General features: G+C 34.7%; 1 protein-coding gene across 1 annotated transcript; it reads left to right on the forward strand.

Moving 5' to 3' along the window:
* Positions 1–1,608: 1,608 nt before the first annotated feature.
* LOC123556572 (uncharacterized) lies at positions 1,609–11,396 on the forward strand. Its single transcript, XM_045347395.2, has 6 exons — positions 1,609–1,870; positions 5,726–5,931; positions 6,757–6,897; positions 7,983–8,075; positions 9,997–10,155; positions 10,643–11,396. The coding sequence occupies exons 1-6, from the start codon at positions 1,852–1,854 to the stop codon at positions 10,784–10,786; spliced, it is 762 nt and encodes a 253-aa protein (XP_045203330.1). The 5' UTR covers positions 1,609–1,851; the 3' UTR covers positions 10,787–11,396.
* Positions 11,397–17,825: the final 6,429 nt, after the last annotated feature.

Here is a 17,825-nt window from a genome sequence, read left to right on the forward strand (position 1 = left end):
GTTGATCTGGATTCATGCTGGTCGCAAACGCACTATTTTGGTTTTCTCATGGTGCGGCTCAATTATGTTTTTAACTAATACGTATTTCCTTTCCTACATGGTAAAAAGCTACATATGATGAGATGTAATCCGAATGTCGGTAAAATACAATGTGATGAGGTCACTACTAGTATAATTATGCGTCTATCTGGGTCTGGTGTCTAAATGCTACATGTATGTCGATTTTTCAAAGTTCGACGCCAAGAATTGTCGAAGTTGGACAAGATATCATAGGAAAACTATAGTTATGATTTTAAACTTTCAAAAGCACATGTGACTCTGATTAACTGCATATTGTCAAATGGCACGGTCGTTAAATTCTAGTATTTGTGATAGGCAATTTAACGGTGAATAAAGTCTATGCAAGATCGCCTTTTACAATTCAAATTCTACTATCACAATTTTAAATGAAATTAAAGATAGAATACTTTTACCGATATTTTTTCTCAAACGAGTCCACTTTTGAGACACTTAAGTTCTGTATATATACGCGTGATGTGTAAAATATTAAAACAAAGGATTGTCATCGATTGAAATTTCGTTGGAAAAGTCTTCCATATCAAAAATTATACAGTTTTCATAGAAATCCGTCAAATTATTACTGCATACAGAAACCGTGTAGTATGTGATGTCATGAACATTTTAGTCAAACGGAAAAAATAGATGTAAAAATAAGCTGTTAGTCTAACTCGTCGCCCTAAGTCAATGCTGACTTCTGCTTTATTGCAATAATGTGTCCGTGTGATTTCTAAACTAGGAATTGTAGTATCCATCCATCATGTGACTATCCCCGTAGTCAAGTGGTTAGTCGCTAACTTGAAATCACTGTAATCTCTGATTTGGTCAATTGGGTGGGTGGGGAGGGCATGGGTTCGAGCCTTGCTACCGATCATATCTCTTTATCTGAGAAATTTGGACGTTTCTTGCAGAGGTTCTTCCCATGTACCACGGCTATATTTCAGTTAATTCAAGCCAATATTTGGTAGAATCTCAAACTCACAGAACTGTTTATTGCCTTTATAGCTTGAGTAACGTATTTAAACAGGGAGTTTATGTTTAAATTAAATATTTTACTTTTTTGACATGAAAAGTGATGCCAATCGGGCTATGATTTACTATTGTAAACTTAGATCTCTGACCAAGTGGTAAAAACACATGTGTAATTTTACATGTATAAACTTTATGCGCTGACTTAATTTGCATTTTGTAGTGAGGCTATAATGGATTAATGATTGTTATCATCGGTGACAGAAAAATTAAGTACTTTTAGATAATGCGACACTAATCGGGACAGTTTTACGTAATTGTAATCAGTCACAGATTGTAAAAAATGTTTGATTTGAAACTGATTCTGAGATACGGCTTAAACTGTAATATCATCAAGTTTTAAAAACCATAAATACATTGTATGACTGACAATTTATGTTGTTAAGACAAATTAATGGGAAAACCCACATAACTTGACTCGCGGCTTGGGCGGAGTTAATGTAAATGACGGTTACAAAATTAGCCACTCACGATAAGAAAATCGATATCAGTCAGTGACTACAAGTGTATGATGCAAACACTGAAACGGCGAGCTATTCTGAAATTGGCAGTATCTAGCGGCTGCATCTGAAACACTCGTATTTTATCCCATTTTGCATAACGAGGTGTTTTTTTTTGTTGAAGTTAATATACATAATTTGCGTTTGTAGTGTAGTTTATTCACCCGAGTTAAAACGCATCATTATATGCAAGGTCACACACGGTGTTGGATGGAAAATATAATGGTGAAAAGTTGTTGAACACCTTTACAATAATTTTACAGTCATGGCGGACACTGCTTCAGGTAACCATTTTGATAATAAACGTATTGTATGATTCAATTTCAGGTTCAGTTTGCAGGGGTAGAATTTAGCAAATAAATGCATGAATTTACAACGTAAAATATGGTGTCTTTCATATCTACATAGGCACGGACAGATTTGTTTGGAAATTATATTTATTCACAAGCTTAATACATATCAGAGTATGCTGTAAGAATATCATAAGGTTATCATTTTGGGTCAATTTTAATCTTACTGGGGGCCTCCGTTTCTGTGGTTAAGGTCGCTGACTTCAAATCACTTGCCCCTCATCGATATAGGTTCGAGCCTCACTCGGGGCGATGAATTCTTTATGTGAGGAAGCCATCCAGGTGGCTTACGGAAGGTCGGTGGTTCTACCAAGGTGCCCGCTCATGATGAAATAATGCACGGAGGGGCACCTAGGGTCTTCCTCCACCATCAAAGCTGGAAAGTCGCCATATGACCTATAATTGTGTCGGTGCGACGTTAAACCCAACTAACTAAATAAATAAATGTAATCTTACCTATGGGCACTTTAAGCTGTACTGAAAGCCATCTAGGAGCTATTTGCAGACCAGTATACCGGTAAAGATTAGAGGTGTGGCTAATTAAATACCCGTGTCGTTTTTCTATGCTGGGCGAATAAATCAAACTGCAATATTCTCAGGATCAGTCGAAAGAGATTTGTTTAATCTTTTGATTATCCTTGAAATGTTTTACAAGTCATGTAATAGACTTACATTTTCTGTTCAGGTTATTGATGCATAACGTTTAGCAAACTTAAAATTTCATCTTATATCCAGCCGCATCTAATTGGGACTACCAGGTGAACCATTTCAGGCGACACAAATGTTCCAGTACCATTATAATTTTCAAATTCTTGGTGGTGACACTAACATTTACCCTGAATAGTAAAAGTTATACATATCCTGTGGCAAAAACGGGAGGAAACGGGAATTTACTCTGTCCGTTATGGAATTCCATAAACGACAGCGTCCTTCTTGCTGCTTATTTCCTATTGCTTATTGTCTACTGCTTACTGCCTAGTGCCTTCTGCATAGTGCTTGTGTTTTATAATTATTGATTACTAATATAACTTCCGTGGCTATTTTATCAAAATAATTGGTAAATTGAATTTTCTGTAGTTTTCCTACAGTGTCACTTTGAAATCTGTCTATTTTTGAGCTTTGAGGAAGTATTGTAAATTATACAAAATTTCAAAAACTGGACGGAAAAAGTTGTTTAAAAAATTGCAAATCAGTGTGAAACAAGCTCTTACTTTAAGAAAATACCGCCCAAGTTGAATATCACTATTATGGTCCTAATACCTTAATAGAAATTCCTTCTTTTGAAATTATATGATGGCTAACGGGTAAAAAAATACATTAGGACAATTGCAGACATGTTTTAATTTCTGAGTAGGTTACATCAGAGCTCTTACATAATCTAATAAATCGTGGTTACGTGTAGTTATCGCTGATTAAATACAATGTAGTACATTGATTGAATGAGACATTCAAAAGTTACAGACTGTCAAAGGCGGATGGTCACTAGTTTTGACGTAATATTTCAACGTAACGTCACTGTCAAATTGATGTCCAGATTGTGACCTCCAAATGTCTACAGTTATAAAAATATAGAAGCATTTATCTTAAAAAAATTAAAAGCTATTTTAGTATGATGTATATCTTATTCATAATCATGAATACTAGTAGTTCGGTCTATCACATACAGTTGGTGTTTTTATGGCCCCGACGTCTAGCGATTGAACCATACGTCCTTTGGTATGTGCGTCAGTATGAGCTGGTTAACTAGTTTTCATCGTTTGTTCTAGCACCTAAATCTTTCACCTTATAGCTTTTGAAAGTTATACAATTGTTACCTTTTCGAAAAATTATCTTTCTTATTTGTGAAAACTGCTGAAATAACTTGATTGTTAAGAGTTCGTACTTAATGAATAAGTGTTCAAGAAGGACTACGCATGTGTCGGTCGACTCTGAAAACTCCACATTATGCAAAGTCATTAAGCAGAAACCTTCATGTATTTTTATTCATTGCGTATGATTATTGCATCCATTAGTTCCAGTACCAGAAACAATATTAGACACAGTGTCAACGGTAGTAGGCCTATTTTTTAAAAGCTCCTAGTGAAGACATTTAGTGTCCACTATGTTTCAATCAGGGTTATTTTTCAAAATACAGTTAAACAGTATCAAAGATTATGGCTGTAAGTGTAACATCTTTACTTTTTCTGCCGCACTATTCACGGATGAAATAAAACATTAACTGGAATGGTATTTGCCCTCTAAAGGTATAGCCTTCAATCGGCTGATATAGACCTCTAGTGGATATGGTGAGGGAGGGGCAGGGGAGATTCAGACACTGACATCCTTCGAAGTTATTGTGTTATTATTTTACCAGATTTATATAGCGCCCTTTTCATGATAAACACGTTCAAAGGCGCTTTACATATAGCAAACGCAGCCACACAGGGCGCGAAATTCATCCTCTACTAGTACAGACACAGAGCGATCTGACCGGAGGAACAGAGTGAAATAAAGCCCCCAGAACAGACAGAGAGAACTTTTTAGATATAGACGTGTCCGGCTAACTTAGCCTAGCTCTTTGCGAATAGACAGTCTGGTTCTTTAACGTGCCCGATGTATAGCACCGATACACGCGAAGCCGTCTTTCCTTGGAAAAACCAGTAGCCTACAGGCCTCTGTTTTTGCTAAAATGTGCACAGTAAGCAGTAGACATTAAGCAGGACGCTGTCGTTTATTGAATTCCAGTCCACTTGTGCTAGCATTTTATGTTTAACACTGTTAGGGCCGATACGTTTCATGTCTTAAGATAATGATTGTCTGTCTTAAGTGTGGCCTTTTTTCTTTTTCTCCTTTTTGGGGGTTTACAACAATCAGGTCAAATACCATTTATCACCAACCACATGAGAAGGTAGGTGGAAACATAAAAAAGGAGAAATGAATCTTCATTTTAAGATAATTGGCAAGATCGGAAAAAAAAACCCTTTAACTGTATCTTGAATCTCCCTTCCGTACTTTCTGTCCAGACAAGAACTTAAGTAATTCAAAGAAATACGTAATGATAGGTACCAATTAGGAGAAGTGCAGAGCAAGAGCAGTAACGCTTTTAAATATGTCCCTTTTGTACTTATTTTTATACATTTTTGTCCAAACAACAAAGTCTCTATTATTATATTTCTACAGAATATACATGTCATGCCTACAAAGAACATGAGCTATAGGATTCCATAATCTCGTACTCAATATCGGTCAACTCTATCTCTCTAGGAACCGTGAGTTGGTCTCACTTCATGCATATAGTTCAGCCTCAGTTTGATTCCAATTACTGACGAGATGGCAACCGTCATTAACTAATATACATTTCCGTTTTTAAAGGTTTAAACAATATTTTCTAAACATAGGAGGCAATACTTCGAAACTCTTTTAATTGTAGTAAATTACGGCTCTAAGTGCCTCCCAGTCTTAGTTTTCTATGCTAGATAGGACATTGGAGATGTATATGTATCTCCATAACAAATAGTTTTATATTTTGTATTTCATTTTGCCTGTTCACTACATGCAAAGTAGGCACATGTACATCTTTATACTCGTTTACATACCCTAGGAGCCTGAAGGACAGTTTATAAATTTGAGATCTTTGTACATTTTAAGAAATTGACCAGTGACAAAGCAGCGTTTTGAGACTGATTTCATATCCTAGTTTTATAACCTTTCATCCTTCTCTTTGTTGAAAGTATAGACATTATTAAAATTTATTTTTTTACCGGTCAGCAGCTGCTTTTGGATTGTATTGTAAGCTACATCATTATACAGGTCAAATTCTCCGAGACAAAGTTGCTATAGTAACTGGGGCGTCGAGCGGACTAGGAAGAGCTGTTGCCGTGGCACTGGCTGGGAAAGGAGCTAAGGTTGCCATGGCAGCAAGAAGGATGGATAGGTTACAGGAAGTGGAGTCTGTGATCGCAAATAGCGGGGGTGTTTCAATATCTGTGAAAACTGATGTCACCCAGAGAGCCGAGGTGAAGGTTAAATGTATACATTCATAAGAAAAAATATAATAGATTATACATAGCCATAATTTCAAAGACTGTGACCGTTCTCGTAAAAGTTTTGTTATTTTCAGTATGATACGAAAAAGCATTATACAGATTTGACTTTTGAGTGGGAAGTTATGTAGAAAGTGTTTTAGACACCAGAAATAAATGTTCGTATATTTTTCTCCAAGTTTTGATTTTCCCTCAACTACAGACCGGGCAATAGCACAAACAATTGACAGGCGATTTTTATAAGGAACCATGTAATAAACATGTTAACTTTTGATAATAATGTTTTATATTAGCACTATAGTTCAATTCTTTGTAATCGCACTGTACATCCATTGTGTATATAGAGTGCAGCCCTCGGGCAGACACAGTGCGTTGAAGACAAAAGGAGAGGTGAATTGACAAGGAAACTTGTCAAATAGGAAAAATAAGTTTTTGTATGGCAGTACTCTTCAGAGATGTTGTAAGAGCAGTTAAACTATAGCTTGTGCTAATTTCATAGATGTTCGTAGAAACGATTTCAGCTCGGGATGAAAACTTACTACGTTTATTTCATTGAATTATTGAACTACAACAGGGGGATGATTTTGGTAATTTCAAAGAATTTCACAGTACAAAACTAAGAAATTAATGAAAATAAAACCTTTTTAAGTGTAAGATCAAAGTAGCTTACACCTGTGAAGTCCAGACTTTCCACATTTTCACTTGTAGTTACGCAACTCATGAAAATATACAACGTTGGCTTGGTGAATAATATCTGAAAGACATAATTATCTTTAAGTTAACAAATATATGTTTCAGGTGAAAGAGCTGGTACGTCACACAGAAAAGACATTAGGACCTGTAGATATATTGGTGAACAATGCAGGGACCATGTACTATACCTTGATGAAAAATGTGCATGAAGATGAGTGGGAGAAAACAGTTGATGTGAATATCAAGGTATGCGCTTGTTAAAATGCTGAATCCAGTTAATACTGAATCCACTAAAATACCAATATGAGTTTAAGCAAAACAACACTTTTTAATATGAATTATAAGCGAGTCAAATACATAGTTAAAAATAGACATTATTCTCAAGATAAGAGTATTATATCTTTAACTGCCTTCCCTTTCGACATCGCAAACTTGAAAATACAGGTGTACCCTTTTTTGTTGTTTTGGGTTCTTATTTAGTACAACCAACATAGGTATTAAGATGGGGCTTAAGCATCATGTTCCGTACGATTTACAGAATTTATCTTTATTTTGTATCACGTGGCATTTTACATTATATTTATCTGATAGTAATACCTGTATACATTTAACCTAATAGTAATTCTTGTATACATTTAACCTAATACCGGTAGTAATACTTGTATACCTTTAACCTAATAGTAATACTTGTATACTTTAACCTAATACCGGTAGTAATACTTGTATACCATTAACCTAATAGTAATACTTGTATACCTTTAACCTAATAGTAATACTTGTATACTTTTAACCTAATAGTATTACTTGTAAACATTTAACATAATAGTAATACTTGTATACCTTTAACCTAATAGTAATACTTGTATACATTTAACCTAATAGTAATGCTTGTATACATTTAACCTAATAGTAATAATTGTATACCTTTAACCTACTAGTAATACTTGTATACATTTAACCAAATAGCAATACTTGTATACATTTAACCTAATAGCAATACTTGTATACCTTTAACCTAGTATCAATACTTGTATACATTTAACCTAATAGCAATATAAGTTTGCATACATTTAACCTAATAGTAATACATACATTTAACCTAATAGTAATACTTGTATACATTTAACCTAATAACGCCTAGAATAGTAAAACGGTGTTATGTTCTTACAGTATTGCATAAAAGAAACAACAACGTTATATAGGAACAGTGTAATTTGGTAAATATAGTTAATTTTAAAACATCAGATGATTGCATGGAGTAAGTTTAGCATGTAACACCGGCTGGCGGAAATTTTTCTGACATAACATGAGCGTATATTAAACATTTTCAGGGTTTTAATAACAGTATTGGGGCAGTGTTGGATGGAATGGTGAAGAGGGGAAAAGGTCATATTGTCAACATGTCCTCAGATGCAGGCAGAAGGGTAACTTTCCAGCTTTTCTTTTAAGATCGTTGATAGTTTTACATAGACAGCACTTTTCGATTCTATTATACACCAAAGCATATCCTGATAAAAATGGTGTTTCGTATTTTATAAATTGATACAAACTGACAAAAAATAAAAATCCATAGTCAACATTTTGCTTGTGCCTGGAATACTTACATTAATATTCGTTTAGTTCAGGTATGAAATAGCGATAAATTTTAAGTCAAAACATATAGATGATTCTGAAGTATTAAGTTTGGCTAGAGAATTTCAATGGAAAAAAAGAGGAAGGAATGGCAAACATTATATGGATTTTATATGAAAACTATCGCCAAGCCTTCCGCTAAACTTAGAGTCTGGCCACTATTGAAAAAGATATAGCAGTTTAAATTTTCAGAAGGTAGCTGACCATGAAGGTAGCCATTTTAGTGCTTTTATGACGTTCTTTACACACTTCTGGAAAGGTTTTTTTAGCAAATAATATTTAAAGAAGTCTGACTCAAAAGCTAAAGATGTGAAGTATACTATTTCTTTCGTTCCGCATGCATAAAGGGAGACTTGTAGAAAGTATTTAAAAAACAGATACCTAAAAACGATTTTTATTCGCCATTTTCCATAGAGATTAGATGGCTGCCATCTTGACCAAATACTGAAATGCTCATATCACTCTCATTTATAAGCTGATTTTAAAAAATTCTTCCACTTTCTTAAGTATAACTGAAGACCTTACAGATAGAACTAATAGTGGCACTACCTTGCCTTTCCCCTTGACCCTTACTCTGCTAGATTTCTATAATGAACTTGTCCATCTTTCAGTTTGGACAGTACCATTAACTGTTAAAAGGGGTGCTTACCAAAATAGATTCAGACTGAATGGTGAACAGTTCAGCAGGCTATGGCCAGACTGCACAGATGCAGGCTGATCTTGGTCTGCACTGTTTGCAAAGGCAGAATCACTTGTTGCCAGCAGACTAAGGAATACTTTGAGATGATGGTGCTGTATAAGGACATAAAAACACCAGGATATTTCTTTTTTATGTTGGTTAAATTCTACAAATGTAGGTTCAGTTAAATGTCGGTTGTCTCTTTATCAACAAGGCTGTTAACTATTCGTGTTAATTGCTTTCATGATATCCTTTTATGTTTCTTAACTTAGCCCGCCCGCTTAGCTCAATAAGGAGAGCGCAGATCTACGGATCTCAGGTTCGTGAGTTCGAGCCCTGGGCGAGGCGTATGTTCTCCCTGACGATTTGATAAAAGACATTGTGTCTGAAATCATTCGTCCTCCACCTCTGATTCATGTGGAGAAGGTGGCAGTTACTTGCGGAGAGCAGATTTGTACTGGTACAGAATCCAGGAACACTGGTTTGGTTAACTGCCCATCGTTACATAGCTGAAATACTGTTGACCCCCCCCCCCACCCCACCCAGAAGTTTCTTAACTTTGAAAAGTATTGAAATTCGCATGAACATACAATGCTACATAGTTCATTTTAACTTTTGTACAACTGCAGACGGAGTGTGTCATAAACCTTTATTCTGCCATACCAAGATCAGCCTACGTCTGTACAGACTGATCATGGTCTGCACTGTTCGCTATTTAGTCAGTAAATTTTTAGGTACCACCCCTTTGAATAATAAGTAGCACTGTCCAAATTGAATGATGGACCAGTCACTTTTAGAAAAGCAGGGTAAAGGTTAATGACATATTGTGGTAAATATAGAGAGTATTCAAGAAAAGAGTTAAGGTTCTTGGCTTTCTTACTCACCTATGATTATAAAAATATGTATAAAAGTGGACCTAAATAAGATACAAAGAAATATTATATGCCTCGTTGGCTTTTTTAATGAACCAGACGAGCTTAAATATTTATTCTATAGTTAAAAAGTTCAACTAATAAACGTATTCTTGTGTATAGGGTTACCTAGGTCTGGCAGTATACTCGGGGACAAAGTTTTATGTGGAGGGTCTGTCACAGGCTATGAGAAATGAGCTGATTGGGACAGGGATCCGAGTCACATGCATACAACCTGGGGATGTAACAACTGAACTATTTCAGCATACCACGGACACTGAAGTAAATAAATAATAAAATCACATTATAGTAAGACTTACCCTTTTAAGAGAGAAAAAGGAAATACTAAATAAGCAAATACAACATGATATGCTGTTCAATTATATTTGGTGAAATTTATTAACAAATACAGCAAACTATTGGATACAAAGTATATTTTATTGCTAAAATGCTCCAGATGTAAACGATATTTCGTCATTTTGATTGTTTCTTCCAAACTATGTCAATCCTGCTAGGGGACAGTTATGGAGTTTTGTTCTCTCCAATAAACTTTTTCATAGATTCGAAAAAAAATCTCAGTTTTTCACTCTAGCCCAGCAATCCTATGTTGAACTATTATGGACCGGCAGTTTATATATGGAATTTTCAAAAATGTTATTCATGAAATAACTATTTAATATTCAATAAATATCATTGATTTCTCTATAATAATTTTGTACTTTGAGCAAAATTAGTATGATGTTAATGACAATTATATTTTGTATTGTAGGCAAAGGAAAAATATGATGTTCATGAAAAAACTAAGATTTTGGAACCAGAGGACGTTGCCAATGCTGTGGTATATGCTGTATCTCAACCAGGACATGTTGGAGTCAATGAAATACTTATTGAACCTAGAGAAGCTCCACTGTGATAACACATTCACATCTCATCCGGCTGATACTATACTTTACTTTAGCAGGGCATTTAAATATTGCCTCAGTCTGTCATACATTTTATGTATATGTTAATACATAGGAGAGCGGTGCCTTTGACTGATAATGGCCCTGGCAAGGTGATAATAGCCGAGGGCTACTATTTTCTTCCAGTGGCAAAGGCACCGCTCTCCCATGTATTTAACTGTTTATTACTATAATGTAGTAAGAACAGTTTAGTGTGCCATATTCATAGAAACTAGATACCTAGTATCTCCTGACATATTTTTCAGCTTTTGAGCATTTATTTTATTTCTACTCTATACTATATAGAATCAAATGCCTTTATAGATGTACTTTGTTGCTTAGAGTATATTTGGGATTGAAAATTAATTATTTCACGAAAAATACACGACCCCGTGCTAACGTCAGGGCCATTGTGGATAATGGCCACGGGGCCAGTTTTGATGATGTGGTTATGGCTGAAGCGATGCGATAACAGGAGAATTATCAGCACACAGTTGTTACTATCTATAGGTATTCCTGTAATCATTTGCAGTTTTAATTGATACCTAGTATATGAAGGCTTCAAAAAATGAAATATATTAAATATACTTATTTACAATAGGTTTGTTTGTTCATGATAGATAAGATACACCAGTCGGCAGAGGAAGACAAAGAGATACTGTCGACACATTCAGAAATAGAATTTGAATCTGGAATTATTAACAAAAGAAGATCATAAATTTTGAAAGCATAGAGCGCAATCAAGCAGAACAATTACAGACTTGATTTGACTGAGTGAACCTCATGTCCCCTAGCACTGGCTTAAGTGGAAATCTGTCATAACAAAATTGAATGGACTGCCACTCTGATTAAAATCATCTCCTATTAATGCATTAATATTGGTTCTAAGGACATGCTATTGGGACTCAAGTTCACCAATCAGGGCCTTTCTTTCAACATTTTGATAGTGAAAGTAGAAGTTTTAAAAAATCTATATGTCAATCTATTAGTTCGTACTGATCGAGTTGCCGTAATAACTGGCAGTAAAACTAATAAGTGTTAATGGGGATGGGTTCTTCTTATTCCTTTGTGGGGCAACGAGCAATACCAATAAAAAACCCAATTGTATACAGTTTTACTATTTTAATATTAGTAGATCTATCTCCATAGTGCAACGGTATAGTAAAAACGCATCCTGAAAATACATAATATGAACAATACTTACTAGAAGCTATAAACACTTGCAATCATGTAAGACACATAATTGTTACACAAAATACCGTACAGATCATATTAAGCATATCTCTTAATCGAATAATAACATTTCAAGCTCAAACATTTACATGTGTGTGTAGTGGCATATTACAGCTAAAACACATATACTTCAGGTAGTGTGTAAACTTACATACATAGTTAAGGGGACGCATATTGCTACATTCACAGTTCATACAGCAATGCGGAAGGGGTGCATATTGAAGAAATCGATGGTGGGAAAATAAAAAACATATTCCTAAACTGATATAATACTGATGGACACCTGTAATATTCAGTATTTTGTGGATAAGGATGTGGTACTATGAATGTAATAAGAAAACAGAGGTGTTTGTGAAAGTACATTCAACACAAAATATTAAGCTTTTGTATAAGGAAAAAACAGGTTTTTTACAATAACAGTGTTCCAAATAATGTTGAAGGGATGATATTTTCTTTCTAACACACCAGGTTTGCTTAAACATGTAAAAATTTAACGCCACGTCAGTTCATCTCGGGATGGACGCCATATTTCTCATTGATAAAAAATGTAAACAAAAAAATCAGAGTGGGATTAGCATTGCAAGGACATAGCATGACATTCTACACAATGAATACCTTAGAACAGATATCTAAGATGCTACACAGGTCAGACGGGTTAAATGCATAATGTCGATCACTTGAAATTCATCTTGAAAAGGTGGTTAATTTTAGTTTGTTTACATGGTTTTTAATTTTCCCACGACTTCTCGGCGATTCACTGCAAATGTATTACTGCGCCGGACGAAAGGTAACTCTAATAAACAACGGGAGACAACTTAGGTGTCAGCACGTGTACGATTTTTAAAAAAACATGTCGATGATTATAATTTCTTATCAAATAATGAATCCTATTCAGATATTCGTCTTTAATATTAGAAAATTATTAATTTCTGTGGACGTTTGTCAAAAAATATTACTTACAGTGGACTACTTTGCGCATCAAACTGGTTTCCGCTTCAGTCGTGAGGCACTTCCGTTATACTTTTGACAACAATAACAAAACAAAAAATGAATCAATAAAGTCACTTATAAACCGACTGCTACTTAAATCAGTGTAAGTAAAGTTGTTGTTACAACATTATACATGTTCGTTACGTTATGAGATAAAGTTTATCTTGAATTGCATAATCCATTTACTACGTTTACACGATATTGCATTTACAACTTATTTGACCCCATTTTTTTACGTGAATGACAGCATTCTCGTGCAACTCGTGCAAACAGAGTTATGAAAAGTATGGTGGAGAATTCAAGGACAAATTATAAATGACATTAAAGTGAGGATAACTGTATATTCGTCCAGTTTTGATCATTGACATTCCTGCTGTGTATTAGTAACTTTTGTGAACAAGATTAGAATGTTGCTTTTGCACATATACACATTGATTGGACCTCTCAACCAAATTTCATACCTTATTTTAGGGATTTTTAAGACAGTAGATTTTCAAAAGTTTGTTGAATGTGTTTTGATATTTAAGTGCATTGCAGTTCATGAATACCAAGTTAAAAATTATTAATGGCAACATTTCTAGGCCTTTATTGTAAGCCACTAGACTTCTGTAATGACAAATGTTTAATGTATTAAGGGGAATATACTCTTTTAGTTTTGTAATGTGGCATTCCTTGACCACCGTATCTTTTCTTATGCACTACTTTGTAAACAAACTAAATAGTGTGTTTTAGCTCACATATGCCAAATGAAAAGCAAGACAGTGAACTTATTTCACATTCTTTCTTTAAATTAGGATCTGTAGGACATTGATAAATGTTTGGACAAAGTGAAGCACTATTATTTTCGCACCAAAAAGTCTTAATTGTTGACTTTGAATGTACACAAGAAGTCTTATGTAATTCAATAATAACTTTCTTGTTTCAGTTTTTCTCATTTTTATTTTAGTGAGCAATCCTTTGTGTACTTATAACAGTTGAAACAGTATTCATTTCATTTACCAAAACCGTGTACTTTTTTGCAGGTAAATTTTATAATACCCCACCCACTTTTTTCTAATTTCAAAGTATGCCTCCCCTTAAATGCAATTAATTACAGGTTACAAATACAAATTATGCTTACCAGGTTGTGGACCTAAATGCACTATATGTCACAGCAGTATCTCAGCACAGCATAACACACACACACTCTGTAATCTGTCACTGACGTATATTAAGAACAAAAGAAGACCAAGAACAGACCCCTGAAGCACGCATGCGTTGATATGTCTTTCAGTTGAAAAAGTTGAGCCTACCTATAAAGACTTTTTGTCGCAGCATATTATATAGATCATTAACAATAAAGTTTATGGTATCTCCATTAAACCCATACTGTTTCAATTTGAAAATAAGACCCCTGTGCCACATTACTTAAATCTCAGAATGCTATACCCGTGGATTATTTTCATCAAAGGCTTTATATATTTGATTATAAATGTCAATTAATCGGTGTACTGTCGACTGACCAGATAAAAATACCAGATTGGTGTTTATATAAAAGACTGTTCATATCTAAGTACTTGTAAAAATACTTGAAAATCATGCTTTCAGTTACTTTCCCAACGCAATTAAAAAGGGACACAGCCCGCCCGCTTAGCTCAGTAGGTAAGAGCGTTGGTCTACGGATCGCGGGGTCGCGAGTTCGATCCTCGGGCGGGGCGTATGTTCTCCGTGACTATTTGATAAACGACATTGTGTCTGAAATCATTAGTCCTCCACCTCTGTTTCATGTGGGGAAGTTGGCAGTTACTTGCGGAGAACAGGTTTGTACCGGTACAGAATCCAGGAACACCGGTTAGGTTAACTGCCCGCCGTTACATGACTGAAATACTGTTGAAAAACGGCGTTAAACCCAAAACAAACAAACAAATAAAAAGGGACACAGGCCTGTAATCTGAAGGAACGGACCTATCAGCCTTTTTAAAAAGCGACATTACATTTGACCCTTTACAACAACTTATATGTGTGCTTGTGCGTCTATGTGTCTTTGGCGGTGCCCTACAGTGTTGTTATATCTTACTTGTCTGTTTATCTATGTAAGTAAGTTGTGTGTGTGTCCGTGTACCTGTGTGCATATGCGTGTGCGTATGTGTTTGTCTTTTGTGCATGAGTGTCTGCGCTGCTGTGGTTTACGTTGTAGGGCAACTATGATTAATGAACGTAGCATTCCCTTTTGAATATTTATCCTTGTTCCACTTTCCCCTTCAACCCCCATCCCCTTTCTACCCCTTACCCCATCCTCCCCCCTCTTTCTATATTTTGCATAAAATTAAATGTACTTGTTGGATTTTTTAAGCAACCCGTCTGTAATATTTTCCGTTACAGCTTCTTTTTGTTGTGGGCCTACTTTGCAAATGCGTGACTCTGAGGCTGTCCTTGTGGTGCTCTGTGGTTCCAAGAAATCTACCCTTACCTATTATCTTTTGGGTACGTATTCTCGCGTATACATCGGTTAAAAAGTATTTAGCGGTCTACAATCAGAATTACATTTACGTTTCACCATTCGGTGGCTAAGTCAGAATTACATTTATGTTTCACCATTCGGTGGCTAATTCTATCCGGTTCAGTTGCTTTATCAGTAAATGAATTAGATAAAACACCAATTACGTCTTGTTCTGATACATTAATATCGCCAATTGTTCCATTTGTTTTTCTTGTAAAGTTAGGTTACTCTGAATTAGAATCGTCAACAATTGATTTAGACGACAGTGATTAGTAATATTCAAGACAGAGTTATGTTTTATCTAACTATCGAATAATGAGAGAGACACAGAGAGAGAGAGAGAGAGAGTGTGTGAGAGAGAGAGAGAGAGAGAGAGAGAGAGCTATGGTTCTTTCCTTAATGTGATAAAGAAGCGTACAAAGATTCAAAGTTATATCTCTTATATACTGAAAGATAAAAGAAAGGCATAGGAAAGAATACCGGTCATAACTATAAAGGATTATTTAATTCAATATGAATCTCATAAACATTGAAAATTTAATGAATTCGGATATTCAGAAATTCTTATTTGAATTCAGTAAACATCGTATCCCCAAGAGAACTATTCCGTATGGCTATACACACAAGACACCAACGCCTCATTGATGTACTGATTTTGGTGACGTACCGCCGCTCTTGCTGCAATACATATGTATTGAACGATGCTGAAAAGTCGAAAGTACGATGATGAAAGTACAATGTAAATTCCTCCGCCCATTGCTTGTTTCAGTTTAACATGATTGGTTATCTATTAGAATAAAACGATAAGTCTTTACCTTACTTAATTATAATATAAATTACAGTTGCTAACATGGCATTCATGTACAAAACAAGTTTTGGCGTTTCAACTTGGACAAAGTTTACCCGAAAACGATTCTTAAATAAAATCAAATGTCCTCAATATCTACCTTAAACTTCTCCATTTCCGGCACGAAAATGAGAATTCAATGAAGTCCTTCCACAACGATTGGCTTACATCCAATACATGTAATTACGATAAATGCCTGCTTTATACAACGCTAACTTTGATAAACCGCTAACTGTGTTGTCAAAGTCAATATGAAAATAGTATTATATTCTACTAATGTGTTAAGGATGTAACGCTAGTATGTTTTAAAATTGGAATGTACCCATGTATAGCTGGAAGCAGATGTTGAGAATTTAAGGCAACATTTACAACAAATTACATGTGTTTGTTTATTAGTTTTTCTGGATAAATAATCTAACCTAATTTGATGCTAAATGACAAAATAATGAATTAATTACAGCAGGCACGAATCAAAACATTCTTGCATAAAAGCGACGCAACAAACGTCATGACGTTACATGTCAGTAACCGCGCAAAATTAAAAGCTTGTATAGCTGAAGTACGTTACTTTGGGCATTTTTTTTATCTGAGATAACTGTAAAAAATCCACTATTTGCTAAGATATTCTCTCATCAATCTTCCATTAATATAAATAATGACCAAAATATTGCAGTTTAAATGAATTGTGCAAGTTTGATAAAAGTAATGGCGTAACGTCATTTATCCGGATAACGTAGAATACAGTCAGGACTCGGTTTATTGAAATGAAAATCATTGTATGAACTATTGGCAGCCGTGAGTAAATTTATTTCAACGGCAATGTTACTATCTTTCTAAAGATAAAATATGATGGTAAAACGTTGGACAATCTAAATAATACCAAAAATATGTTTTGAAAACAGCGTGTAAGTAACGGATTTCTTACATTTTATTGTTACCATATGACAGACTATATGTTTATTTACGACTGTGGGAAGTTTCGTAAAAGTTAATATGGTAGAAAATTTTCTATTTGCGAAAATGTCATTAAAATTGCGATTTTCCCTTACACGCTCATTATGAAAACTTGTGTGAGGTCCACATTTTTGAAAGTAACCATGACAACAGTGATGTTTAAAAACATTTCACATTTTGCATTTATCATAGTTTCCTATAAATTTTGCATTTATCATAGTTTCCTATAAATGTTAAATTTATTTTTCCTGTTTGACGTAGTTTCAAAACTACATTAATGACATTTTAATAGAAAATTGTAGAAACAATTTTGATCCGAACGTACATAACTATTTTAAATGTCATGCAGCAAGACAGTTGATGACTGATATTATTGGAGAGATATGAAGGTAAATAATCACGGCCAATTGCTTTCTTTTTAATAATTCGCAATACCAGTTTGATGTTTTCATATTTATTTATTCATATTTTGGTATTAAGTGACTAATTACTACACCAAAATATTCCA

This window comes from Mercenaria mercenaria, chromosome 5 (assembly GCF_021730395.1).
Source record: "Mercenaria mercenaria strain notata chromosome 5, MADL_Memer_1, whole genome shotgun sequence".
In the NCBI taxonomy this organism is placed as follows: domain Eukaryota; kingdom Metazoa; phylum Mollusca; class Bivalvia; order Venerida; family Veneridae; genus Mercenaria; species Mercenaria mercenaria.